Genomic DNA, 13,983 nt, shown 5'->3' with positions numbered 1-13,983 from the left:
ATCCACTAACACAATTAAGGGTAACTTCTTTTAACTTGAGAGTTTGAAATGTTGTTATTATTTTTATTTATCGATTAGATCTAACGTGATAACTTTTGTAATACTTGATAAACAATTTACAAGCCAAGCATTTTGTTATTTGAGAACACATACAAAATTGTTTCAGTTTAGGCAGCGAAATTCCTAACAATCAATGAACATTTGATAATCAGCTTTATCACTCAATTATTTTAGAAAGAATCGAATTGCCACATGACTTATACTTTAGATGTTATTGAGATTAAAGCTGTAGAATTATTTTTTAAAAGTAAATCAGACCTTATTCATGATTTGTATTGTTAACTAAGTAATGATTTTTATGTTTTTATCTATATATAAACAATACATTAAATTAAGTTTCAACAAACTCAATTCCAGAAGAAGTTCGACCGCGACACGGCCACCTACCCCACCTTCGACAAGTACCAGGCGGAGGAGGAGAACGACGGCAACGACATCTTCGCCAACCTCTCCTCCGACGACGACGATGACGTCATATACATGGGGGAAGAGCTCCCGTCGAAAGAATTGCAGGAGAAGGCTTCCAAGCTGGGCCTTCCCCGCCACTTTTACAACTACCTGCAGAAGCAGCAGAGGGACGCGGAGGGTGACGACTCCGACGAGGAGTATCAGCCCGAAGGAGGTTTGCTGAAAATTTACTGAAATTATTTTTATGAGAAGTTTGTTAAAAAAAAAATTAAACGTTTTTCCCGATGGGTGTAAAGTTTGTTAGTATTCTCATTGAAACACGCAAGTTGACATTTTTGGCACGAGCTGCAAAAACAACTGGTACCTTAGTCAGGAATCTAAAAAATAAGACTAAAAAGATTTTTTCCTTTAATTAATAAGCACTAAAACACATTCACAAGCAATTTGAGAAAATTTGTTCCAATTAGCAATAGTCAGGAACTTGCGTCACATGTAAACCACCAACAGAAACGCATTTTTTCAAAAGTTTATAGTTTGTTTCTAACGTTGACACAGAAAGCAAGCCAGCGATGAGAAGCTTCGCGGACTTGGCTCAGCAGAGCGGGCAGGGGACGGCGACCGCGTTCCAGATGAACTTCGCCAGCAACCAGATCCACAACAACAACAAGATCGCGTTTGAAAATTTCGGCCTGAAGACCCCGGCAGTGAAGACTTCGGTGGCGCAGGAAAACCTGGACAACTCGTACGACCCGCAGCAAGTTTGTGTTGTTTTTGTAAAATATTTTTATAGTTGCAGAAGTTTTTATTGCCTAATCAAAATATGATAAAAATGCGGTGTGTTACATGCTGCTATAACTAAAATCAAAAATAGTCGAATTTAATTATAAGTTTGGAAGATTATTCAAAGTGTTTTATTTTTTCTAGTTTTTGTTTAAATGATAGCTACTGTTTACTGCAAACTTGAGGTTTCTCGCAATTATTTTAAAGATCATTTACAATTGATAATCAAAAACTGTTATGAACTTGCTAGGAAGTGGAAATAGAGAGGACGGAAGATTTGCCGCCAGAAGTGAAAGTTGACTTGGGCGAAGAGAACGAAATCGTGGCTTTCCGCGCGAGATCCAAGTTGTTCAGATGGACGTCTGTGAGTTGTGATTATAATGGTTCACAAGCATTTTTTAAATTTAAAAATGTTATATGTTCATATAATATATACTTTAACAATTGCTGTCTAAATAAGGTAGTGCACAAGTTAATAAGGTATAGTTGAAATAGCTTCAAGAATTTTTTTTTGTAATTAAATCTTTTACTTTTTATTCACAATATAAATTTGATATAATGATTGCTGTCTCGCCAAATTAGTTTACAACCTAATCATTAATTTTATACTTGGTTGTTCACAAAATAATCAAATATAGTTTGAAATAGATTCAATAATTGTTGTGAAGTAAGACCTTGCATTTAATAAATTTGACCACTATTTTTTGTTCCTGAATGCTGGTTATTCAGATTTGTACCAACACACACATTTAACATGTTGTATGAAACAATCTGACAGGCAACAAGAGAATGGAAAGACAGGGGCGTTGGTGAAATAATGATCAAGTACAACAGAGAAAAGAACAAGTCTCGAGTTTTGATGCGCAGAGAACAAGTGCTCAAGGTTTGAATTTTTTATGTGGATTGCTTATATGTACATTGGCAGCTTAATTTTATAGACTTTAACATTAAAGAATTAAACTAAAACTAAAAATTTTTTTTTTTTTTTGAAATACTACAAAAATTAGTATTTTTTACTATTTAATTATAATTTGACAATTATATGAGCAGTAAAACTACAGTTTATCAAATTAGCAATGCAGAAGTGTCATACAAACTTAGCATTCTGCCAAGGTTCTAAACAAACTTTATTATCAGTAACAAACAAGTTAACTTTAGGTGTGCGCGAACCACTACATAACGTCCGACATGAAGCTGGAACCGATGGGGTCGAACATGAAGGCGTGGGTGTGGATCGCCAACGATTTCGCGGACGGGGAGTGCAAGGTGGAGAAGTTCGCCGTCAGGTTCAAGGACGTGGAGACGGCGACCGCGTTCAGCGAAAGCTTCGGCGATTGCGCTGTCAGTTGTTACCTGTTGTTCTAATTGTTACTTTAAAGCTTTAATTATTTTTTAGTTTTTTGGTATGAGTTAAAAGTTGCGCTGTCAGTTGCATGCTTACGTTCTTTGTATTAATTATAGTATTAATTAGTATTCTTTACTACTTTATTGTTTTTAGTCATTAATATGTAGCTGTTATTTATTTGGCTAACGAGCTGTTAGTGGATGTACCTGAGTTCGGTGTACGTTGTTAATAATCACGTATACTTTTTTTGCAGATTATTTAAAACACAACAATGTTTAAGGCCATAAGTGGGGGGGGGGGGGGGGGGGTAGAAGCCATTTTTTGACCAAAAATAACATATAGACTTATATTATAGTAAATTTCATAATCTTTCAGATGCTTTTTTTAGATTTTAAAAATATTAAGTAACTTTTTTTTTATGACCGGTTATATAAAGGGTTGTCTTTATAAAGGGTAACTTTAAAGCCGTTTTTCTCGAGTTTTTAAAAACGGGCTTTAAAATCTATCTTCTCCTTCATTTTTCAAGCAATTTTCTTCAAATTTTCAGGAAATGTTCCTTACATTATGAGAAAAAAACGTTATTTGTGAATTTTAATAATTTTAAAAAATAAAAATTTTATGACAAAAATAAAAATAAAAAAGTGATTTTTTATCAAAATTTTTTTTTTTTTTCAAAAAAAAGGTATTTTTACTTGAAATTTTTTAAAGTCACAAATAACGTTTTTTTGTTATTGTATAAAGAATAGACTGTGAAACTTTGAAGAAGATTGCTTAAAAAATGAAGGAGGAGATAGATTTTGAATGCATTAGTCTTTTTTCGCCGTTTTAGTTTTTCCTTCCCCATAAGGAACCTGTTATGCGGCCCGACTTTGGCCGGTCATATCTCAAAAACTAATTCGAATTTTTAAAAACGGTAAAAAGCAACTTGAAGCTTAGTAAAAACTCTATAAAATAAGATCAACTTGTAAAAAACATGGCCTACCCCCCCTATGGCCTTAACTCCTGTAGTAATCTTTAAGAGATCTTCAGTTGTTAACTGATTTTATTTTCAAACAGAATTACAGAGCAAGTTATTAATTTTATGATCAAAAACCACCTTAAGCTATATTCAAGCATTTTAATGCATTATTAATTTTAACAGTTAGGTTAAAGTTTTCGTTTATATTTAAAACATAAATTGTTTTAGTTTTAAGTCTAACCATTTATTTTTCTAAGCATATAATCTTATTTAAACATTCATGCAGCTGATGGCAAATGGCGACGCGATGGATCAAACTTCAATGACGTCATCAACAATGACGTCAGCGCACAACCTGATACAGCAGGCTGAAAAGATGAAGTCAGAGTTGAACTTCTTCAAGGACAAGTTCTCCGAACCGTCCAAAGTCGACCTCGAAAACACCTTCACTGAAGGTTGCATTATTATTAGTATGCTCTATTAGATTTTCACAGGAAGCAATCTATATGTATTTTTTTAACTAAAATGTTATCGAACACACGTTCACTGGAAGTTTTTAAATTAGAATTTTTTCTTGATTGTTATGTTGTACTGAATTTTCATTCGTTTTCTTACAATCATAACAAAACTGAAATTTACAGCAAACACGTTACAGCTTAACTGTTTTATAAATAAATACTTGGATGAAAAAGTACTTTGTATCCTTACATAAAATGTAAACTTAAACAAACATGCAGGCCTCGACATCAGCGGCTCGCCGTTGCCGAGGAGCGGCGCTCAGAACATCCAAGACATGATCAACCTCACCCCGATGGTGAAGAAGCACATGCAGGACAAGAAGGACAAGCAGAACGAACAAGAGAAGAAGAGTGCGCAAATTATTTCACAGCAAGGTTTGTGTATGGTCGTGTTTGCTAGCTGCTTGCTTACCACCGTGTTCATTGCTTTTCGCTTTCGATCGCATTAGTCGTTTTCTAAAATGGTTTCATGAATCGCCTTTTCCCTTACAATTTTATGTCGTATTTTTAAATTTTTTGAAATATAAAAATTACGTAAGTATTTTTAAATATGCACTGTAAGACATACGTCAATGTCAAATTACATATCTTCAAACTTTTATGCACGCATGACCTCAGAATAAGTTTTATATCTTTCTGATTTTACCTATTTTTAGAACTTTTTAAGTTAACTGTAGCTTTGTCGTTTGTACGTTTCACCTTGCGTCTTTTTCTAACCATGCTAGATCATGATTTTCTATCTTGAATCAAATTAACTTTCTGGTGCATGTTGGTAGCTTATGTACTTATGCTTGTTTGTGCTAAATGATAGTTAATACGTGCATTTTGAACTTATGTCCAGCATGGTGTTTTTTGAAGCTTATAAGATCATTTTAAAATTTCCGCACTTTTTCATCGTCTTATTATATATGGATTATGTGTTCTGCACGTAGTATTTGCACACTTTTTAAATTACCTCAATTAGATTATTTTCATTAGGTGATGGGTTCTTAGATTAGCTTTTTGTATTCTTAAATCGTGTTTTTTTTACAATAAATGTACTTGCTTATCAAAGTTGTTTTTTTTACTCTTAAGAATTAAGGATTTAAAAGAAAATATTGAGGTAATCATAAAAGATAGCAATAACTTATGCAGACACTTTAGGAAAACTGCACTTGTATGATTAGTTACTTCCATCAAATTTTTTTTCAATATATCGTTACTTTAGCATTGAGGGTCTTCTTACATTAGGTTTATATAAATAAAATAGTACAGGCTGTAGGCTGTTTATGTAAATACTGGCTAATAGGTAAGATATTAAGCTTAATGTGTTATGAAAATTCACTTTAATTTTAAGAGTTGTTGGGTTTATGATAAGAGTAAAATGTCATCGTTAAAGCATATAATTTCAAAGTAAGAAGTAAAACTTTGTTCTAGTCAGTTTAACGGTTGTTTTATATCAAGTTTATAAAACTGTGGAGTCGAGGATTATATTTAGAATTTAAAACTAAAAATGGTTTGAAACATAGATAAGATGTTTAGGATTATAGGTTGAGGTTAAATTTAAATATAACCTGGTAACAATCGTAGTTAAAATTTTTAGATTTTGTGTAAAAAAGACGCTTAGTCAAGATCGTAAACCTACCCAATAATAATTTGGTATAAAAATAAAACGTTGGATCCTTAAAACATCTGTATGTTATACAGCATATGCTGTTCTATTCACCTACTTGAAAATTACTATTTTACGTTTAATAATAAGTTTTCTTATTTTTGACAAACAAACCTACAAAAACCGTTTGTTTCTCTTTTTTATTTTCATCCAAATTATTTTATTTTTTAAGGAGTTATATAAACATTAATTAAATCTGTACTATTAAAAAAACCAAGTAGTATCACTAGTAAAATTAATAAAACTTGGTTAAAAAAGTATTGAAATAAGTTTAAAAGAAAGTATATTCTAAAGATTTATCAGTCTTTTTATTTTACACTGTAGTTTATAATTACGATTGTAATCAAAAATTAATTATATTATCATCAGGGTTGTCAAAAACTTTGAAACTTGGAAAAACCTGGAATTTTAAACAATTTTTCCATGTTAAGTAGAACAATTTTGATTTGACACAAAAAGTCCATATTGATTAACCATGTAGATAAAATGTTTTTGTCGTCATCAATATTTTATTTATTAAAAAACACATTTGAAGTAGCTTTACAGTATCTTTTCAATGTTTTTATACTACTTAACATAGTTTTTAAACTTAAACTAAACTTAAGACTAAAAATAGACCCAAAATGTGTACTTTTAAAAACCTGGAGAAAATTTGGCAACCCTGTATCATTTACGCACTGATATGTAAAAATTAGATAAGTTTAAAGTTTTCTAAATGTTAACAACTAAAACTAGGTTGAAATTTTAAATAGCTCAATAATAATGTCATAGAAATTCATACAAAATATTCTCTAGAGTAGAAAAAAGGTTTCATTTAAAATTTTGTACAGTTTTAATAAGTGTTTTATATATCATAAAATCAATTATATCGCCTTAACTGTGAGGAAACTTACCTTAGTAGAAGCATCCAATTATTCAAGTTCATAATGTATGCTAACAAAATTATATATTTTAACTTTCCGAAGTTTGTTAAAAAGGCATTATTTTTTGAACCGAAATTTAGTTAAGTAACGCCCAATATTTTTTAGTCGTACTTATATAATTGCTACTGAAATTATATTAGTTTATTTAGAATGCTATTTTTGTTTTAAGATATTTCTTTAATTAACTAGTCTAATAAGTTACAAATAAAGAAACGTATAGTTCGTATATCAAAAGCTATGCTGTTTAGTATATGTTTTCATAATTTCTTGTTCATGTTATTTTCATCAATTCATCACACAAATTTTTTTTAGATAGCGTTGTATTAAACATCAAATAATAAATAAAACAGAATCGTATGAAGGCGATGAAAGCAGCAGTGAAATAAATCAAGCTGAAGTGAGTCTGACTGGCGAAGAAAGTGAAACGGTTAGTTTTAAATTTATTTATATATTTTGACGTGGATTTATTTATATACAAATATAATAATAACAAACTATACAGTATCCTTCTTTTATTACACTAACACATGTTTCTGTGTGTTAACGGATTAACACACTTTAACGGAGCTCTGTAAAAAAATAAATACTGTAAGGAAAGAATAGAAGCTAAAGTAGCATGTGTCCATTTAAAATAGAAATAATTGCTATAGATTTTTTTAGGTTAATGGTTAATTATAGACTAAATACTTAATGATAAATCCGACTGTTATAGAATTATATAATATTTGTAATTATTAAGTCTAAATTAAAGTAAAATTACAAAATAATATAAATTATAAGTATTTTATCTATTATTAACCATTAACCTATAAAAATATATAGCAACTATTTTTAATGGACGCATGTATATACCTACTTTAGCTTCTACTCTTCTCTTACAGTATTTATTTTTACAGAGCTCCGTTGAAGTGTATTAATCTGTTAACACATAGAAAAATGTGTTAGTCTATAAAAAAAAGGATACTGTATAATTTGTTGTTATTATATATTCCAGTGAACTTGTTTCGCTATGATCTTTTCTTAACAAACCATTAAGTTTATATTTTGAATAGTTATAAAAATATATTGTTTTAAGAATAAGGAAAAATGTGTATATTAACTAATTTTTTCAACTTTGACAAGTTTCAGTCGACTGCAAAACAATGAAAACAATTTAAATAATTCTTCAGTTAAACCTGAATTTTTCCATGGACTTTTGCAAATAAATATTATTATTCAAACAGTTTCATGTAGTTTAATTTTTATAAATATGTATATTTCAAATTTAAGAAAGTGTTTGTATAAACCAAAACTTAATTTTTTTTTATCTGTCTAACCTCCGTAATTAAAAAAAAGGATAAATGAAATCAAGAATATATATATATTGTTTTTTTGAAACGTATGTTCTGGTTTTTTTTTAAACAACTTTTCTTCATAAAATTTTTAAAACCCTTTCAAGTGTGAAAGTTATTAAGTATAAACCATCACGTTATTTTCTTTATATGTATTATGAAGAAAAGTCTTAAATTTTCATTGTCTTCAAAATTAAAATTTAAAACAAACATTGCAATAGATTCTGTTCCAAATAAGAGCCAAGTTGTTCTTGTACGACCTGGATAAGAAGGAATGGAAAGACCGTGGCATCGGAAACATAAAGTTGACTCAAAATATTAACAATTTCAAACCCAGACTCGTCATGCACCGAGAACAGGTTGGCTTAATAACTGAATATATAAAAAAAACAGTTTAGTTGATGAAAAAAAAAATCAACTTTAGTTTATACTGTCCATTATTCTTTTATGTTTTATGATTTAAATTTAAAATTCATTTAAATACAAAATAAAGCATTTGTTTGTGAGAACTGATGTGTTTGAATAAAGTATATTTTTGGCTGTGCTGTTATATTTTTCAGATAATTTTTTTTTATTTTAATCTTTTTTAAATCAAGGTGCTGAAAGTGTGCGTGAACCAGTACGTCTCACACATGAGCGGAATAAAGTTCCAAAACATGCAGGGTAATGAGAAAGGCGTCACCTGGCTCAACCAGGATTACTCGGACGAGGAAAAACCTGATGGCGAGGTTTTATTTGATTTTTTATTGAGAAGTAATTTGGTATAAAATTTGTATTTAGCCTTTCATAAAATGATCGTTGCTTATTAAAGCATAAGCTTTTTTTTGTTTTATGCGCCTCAATTGTTAAAAACAAACTTGCTAGCTACTTGGTAAGTTAAAAAGTAATGGTTAAGTTTTAGAAAATGGCAAAATTGTTTTTTTTTTTCAAATTGCAGCTACTCATAGATTAATCTTATTGCGTAAGTTTATTGTTTTGTATGTCGTAACTCTTTTAAAAAGAGTTGTAATTTTTGTTCAAAAAGTACAAGTCTGTTTTACTATTTGTTTTTTTCTTCAACTTTTTTCTTCTGCAGTTCCTCCAACTCGCCCTGAGGTTCAAAACGGCTGAAATAAAAGAAGCCTTCGTCAAAACCGTGGAAAGTGCGCAAAACGGTGAAAAGGAAGGCAAGGTGGCTGCTAAATCTCAATACATCGAGGCACAGAAAGGTTTGATATTTGATTTTTATTTGAACATTTTGTAAATTGGTGATTGTTCGTTATTTTTATGTATGTTAGTAAATTTGTAAAAAATAAAAACTAGTTGCTTGTATTAAAAGGTGACTTCGATTATATTCATGTTCGTGAATTTTATACTATTTTCAAAGGAAAATTTATACTAGATGCTTGTAATACTTGAAACGATAAATTTGAAAATTAAAAAGTCTTTCGAACAGCCAAGGAGCCGACTCCGGACACTGTTGAAGAACAGAAACCAGCGGAAGAACAGAAAGTTGAGGAGAAAAAAACCGATAAAACTTCCAACCCGTTCGCGTTGGGTTCTTCCAGTTTCAACTTCGGCCAGCAGAACACTCCGCCCAAGTTCAAGCTGTTCGGGTCCGCTCAGAACGTTAGTTTTGATTTGTATAAACTCCATAAAACTAAAAGTCAATTAATGTATTTTAACTAATATTTTTATTAGTATTTGTCAATATTCTCTAGATTATAATATCATAAAAATTAAACATGTTTTTTAAATTCTATAAAAATTGGCTTGTAGTTTATAGCTTTCACGTACAATCCGATGTTACTTAAAAAAAATTGGACCCTCACACGCCCTCATTCAGTAACTTTATTTTTATATCGACTTGTTTTCAGGAACAGTCATCCTTCGGATCGTTCTCTACGCCCGCAGGTGGAGTTTTTTTGAAGCCCAGCTCGCTCACCCCGAAAAGTAGTGGGGACGTTTTGTCGCCCAAATCTTCCTCCACCAAATTCGGTTTGAGAAATTACCTTTTTCTTATGATCATGTAAAATCTTAGTGTTGCTTTTTTTACGTATCAATACCTAGTCTGCATGCACTGCAGACTAATTCAAATTTTGATTAAAAAATTCTAAACTTTGTAAAATCCCAACCTATTTTTTATAACATCTGCATTTAAGTTTTTATACAACTTTTTAAATTCTCTAACTTTATCCTTATTCTTAGATTGTGTAAAAGTTTCAGTATTTCATTTCAAGCATTATGTAAACTTTTAAAATGCCAAACGTAATTTTTTCAAAACATCCACAGCAAACGCCGACAGCACCAACAATTCATCCGATGACGACTCGGAATGTGGCGATGGTGACGTCATAATCGTTTACGCCGACGAACCGACGTCAGCTCAAGCGGAACTGTCCGCCAAGCTGCGACTGGCTCCGACCTTCTTCATCAAAGTCGACCAAATTCAATCACCAGGACGTAAGTTTCCTCTAAACTGAAATAGAACTAATTTTTGTGTTGTTTTGGATGATTGAAGTTTTTTTTTATTCACCTATAAAACTTGCTATAAGTTTATCTATTTAAAAGTAACAAAAACTAATAATTGTACTTATAATAGAGGGTAGGCAATTTCTATTCGGCAGACTAGATAAAAACACTCATATTCTAAAATTATTAAGTTAATTCATCTTTTACAGCTGAGTTCGATGTAGAAGAAGATAAAGTTTTGGACAAGATGCGGATCCGAGACGGAATGGAAAGCTGGTTCAACGATGACGTCAGCCAGAACGTGACGTCATCATCAAACGACGGTTCCTCATTGGATGCGGCAAAACCGTTGTCAGGACAAAACACCAGCTCTTTCGGGTTCCAGCCGTCAGCGCCGACCAATGAAAAGCCCGCTTTCGGTTCAACGGCTGTGTTTGGATCAGCGTCGGCCAATAGCATGCCTTCCTTCGGTTCTCTTTCAACATCGGCCAGTGCCACTTTCGGTTCTTTTGCAAACAACGCCGCAATTGACCAGAAAAATGTTTTCGGGTCAGTAGCTAAGGAGCAGCCTACTTTTGGGTCATTAGCCAAAGAACAGCCTAATTCCGGATTCGTTGCTAATGAGCAACCTATTTTTGGTTCCATAGCTAAAGATCAACCTACATTTGGGTCATTGGCTAAAGAACAACCTATTTTTGGGTCATTTGCTAAAGATCAACCTACTTTTGGGTCATTAGCTAAAGAACAACCTGCTTTTGGGTCAGTTGCTAAAGATCAACCTACTTTTGGGTCAGTTGCTAAAGAACAACCTGCTTTTGGGTCAGTTGCTAAAGATCAACCTACTTTTGGGTCAGTTGCTAAAGAGCAACCTATTTTTGGTTCCGTAGCTAAAGAGCAGCCTACTTTTGGGTCATTAGCTAAAGAACAACCTACATTTGGTTCCGTTGCTGGAAACTTGTCTTCATTTGCTTCTTTAGCTGGAAGTAAACCTGAAGATAGCAAATTTGGATTTGGCTCAAGAAATGATTCTCACATTGTAAGTTGGATATTGTTTAACCCTTTTCTATCTTTAAATTTGTATTGTAGCAATTTACAGTTCAATCAATTTAATAAATCATTTAAATGTTTACAGTTTAATGTGTCGCAAAAAGACACGGTTTTGTTCGGGGGTGTTGCTAATGACAACAAGGACGACGACGAGGAAGAAGAGCGTAACGACGACGTTGTCATAGAAACCAAGGAAGATTTGCCGCCACTTGTGGAAATAGCCACCGGAGAAGAAGGCGAAGAGGTTTGTTTGCAAAATATTTAGCAAAATATGATAGTTTCTTTTTGTGTAACAGGGTTGCTAAAAAACCTTAAAACGTGGAAAAATCTGGAATTTATAACAAGCTAAGCAGTAAAATTTGGATTTGACTTAAAAATTTTATCAAATAGATAAAAAAATTTTGTCATATTCAACAACTTTTTTTTATTAAAGAACACATTGAAAGTAGCTTTAGAGTATCTTTTATCATCAAACACAGTCACCATGCTTATTTACATTACAGCTTTTGTTCAAATCTCGCGCCAAGCTGTTCCGCTTCGACGATTCGACGAAGCAGTGGAAGGAGAGGGGGCTGGGCGAGTACAAGATCAGCTACAACGAGGAGTACGACATTTACAGGGTGGTCATGCGCCGCGAGCAGGTTTTCTTAGTTTTCTGAACACTTGTGAAAGTTTGTGTTAATTTGTTCGAAGGTGTTCAAAAAATCCAATAGTTATAATCTAGTTTTTAAAAACTAAGTTTTTAACTTAAAACGTTTTTTTTTTGTAATTTGAACACTTCTAAGAGTTTTTGTACTGTTAATTTGTTCTATAGTTATTCCAAATTGCTAATCTAAATATGCAAAAAGCTCTAACAAACTATTGCAGATAGAATTGTTGTTTTTAATAGTTTTGTTTTCAGTTGGTATAAATTAATTAGAATTGATCTATAAATAACTAAAAAAAATAGTTAATACAACTAATAGCTTTTATATTTTCTACCACTCACAGGTGTTGAAAGTTTGCGCCAACCACACTATTACGAACCAAACCAATTTGATCAGAAGTCAGGAGAAAGGATTTACCTATGTTGCCAACGACCGTAGCGGTAAGTTGAACGATTGTTTATTGTAACAATGAAAAATTACCTCACTTGAAAAAAATATATCTAAAATTACTATAAAAAGTTCCTAAAGTATATACATAATTGTTACACCTGATGATAAAACATTTAGTTTAAACCTACCTATCAGTCAGATTAAACGTGATTTTTGCGGTTTGTTGTAGCAAGGGAAAAACTAACTGATCAATTGTAACATCACTAAATTGATATACAGACGAGCCGGACGGCCAGGTCGAGAAGCTTTTTGTGCGTTTCAAGTACAAGGAAACAGCTGACGAGATGCTGCAAGTCGTTCAGACCATTCAAGACAAATTGAAACAATAGTATTAGGAGCTTTCACATCTAGATTTTGTCTTAGTCGTAATTGTTCGTTGTGTATTCGTCCATGGCTTGTGCGAATGGCTTTTGCTTTGTTTAAATTAAACGTTTTATATAAATGATGGCTGTTTTTAGTCATTCCAAGATTTTTATAATTTAAGTTTTATAAATTGTATAATGATTTTTTACTGTAACTTACATGTTTTTAAATTTTTTATCTCATGGATATAAATTGTTTTAAATAAAGGAACTTTGTTTTTTATTAGGCTAAGTATTTAGTATAAGTTTTTTTATTAAATAAATTAAAAAAATGTTTTAACACCAGTCTGTGTAGTTTTTTAAAATTTTGTCATTTTAAGTAAAAAAATTAAAATGTAGTCTTCAGGGTTGCCACTCGGTCAGGAAAAGTCAGGAAATCAGGAAAAGTCAGGATAAATTTAAAAAAATGACAAAAGTCAGTAAAAGTCAGGAAAAAATGGGGGGTTTTGAAAAAAAGTCAGGAAAAGTCAGGAAATTTGATAACATTTAAAAAAAAGTCAGATTTTATCAGTTTAAATTTACAAAACTCCTTGTTTTCCAAAGCCATCAAATGGTAAAAATTAATTAAAATTCCTATAAAGTCAGAGAAAAATCCAAAATTTTCCTAGAAATTTACAAATTTTTTAAATTTAATTTCCAATGCCTTCATCTGGTATGAATTAGTAAAATATCCTTTATAAAACTGCAAAAAATTTCTATTAACATATTGAACAGCTTTATATAGTTTCAAGTGTTAGATTATGTATTTTACAATAAGTTTAATTTAAGAGTTTGATTTAAAAAAGTCAGGAAAATTTTGGTAAAAAGTCAGGAAAAGTCAGGAAAATTTTCTCAGCTTAATCAGTGGCAACCATGAGTCTTATTATGTTTTTTTTTTGCTTGATTTTTAGACTTTTTTTAGGATTGTTATAAGTTAGTTAATGATCGTTATCAGAAAAATAATTAAAAAAAAAAAGTATTTTTGAATAATATATTTTTGTCTATGGCTTGGAAATATATACAAAACCTGGAATCCTGGGATTTGACAATTTAGGCTAAAAACCTGAATTTTG

At 31.3% G+C, this 13,983-nt stretch overlaps 1 protein-coding gene across 3 annotated transcripts in view; it reads left to right on the top strand.

Annotated features, from left to right (window-relative positions):
- LOC145831950 (uncharacterized) overlaps positions 1-13,205 on the top strand; it is a 32,993-nt gene extending 19,788 nt beyond the window's left edge. For all 3 annotated transcript variants that reach the window (XM_082939306.1, XM_082939307.1, XM_082939305.1), the window contains 19 exons: positions 418-682; positions 1,024-1,226; positions 1,499-1,612; positions 2,027-2,131; positions 2,407-2,589; positions 3,838-4,006; positions 4,289-4,444; positions 6,994-7,070; positions 8,196-8,333; positions 8,571-8,702; positions 9,050-9,182; positions 9,410-9,582; positions 9,831-9,951; positions 10,246-10,416; positions 10,635-11,461; positions 11,558-11,716; positions 11,976-12,113; positions 12,463-12,559; positions 12,789-13,205. In XM_082939306.1, the coding sequence (XP_082795432.1) occupies positions 418-682; positions 1,024-1,226; positions 1,499-1,612; positions 2,027-2,131; positions 2,407-2,589; positions 3,838-4,006; positions 4,289-4,444; positions 6,994-7,070; positions 8,196-8,333; positions 8,571-8,702; positions 9,050-9,182; positions 9,410-9,582; positions 9,831-9,951; positions 10,246-10,416; positions 10,635-11,461; positions 11,558-11,716; positions 11,976-12,113; positions 12,463-12,559; positions 12,789-12,898 (3,471 nt within the window). In that variant the 3' untranslated portion in view covers positions 12,899-13,205. The remainder of the gene's footprint in view (positions 1-417; positions 683-1,023; positions 1,227-1,498; positions 1,613-2,026; positions 2,132-2,406; positions 2,590-3,837; positions 4,007-4,288; positions 4,445-6,993; positions 7,071-8,195; positions 8,334-8,570; positions 8,703-9,049; positions 9,183-9,409; positions 9,583-9,830; positions 9,952-10,245; positions 10,417-10,634; positions 11,462-11,557; positions 11,717-11,975; positions 12,114-12,462; positions 12,560-12,788) is intronic.
- The last annotated feature ends 778 nt before the right edge of the window (positions 13,206-13,983 follow it).

The sequence above is a fragment of the Thalia democratica genome, chromosome 3 (assembly GCF_965202585.1).
Source record: "Thalia democratica chromosome 3, ktThaDemo2.hap1.1, whole genome shotgun sequence".
NCBI classification, from domain to species: domain Eukaryota; kingdom Metazoa; phylum Chordata; class Thaliacea; order Salpida; family Salpidae; genus Thalia; species Thalia democratica.
Note: the sequence above shows the minus strand (reverse complement) of the source record. Positions and strands in the feature narration are given on the sequence as shown.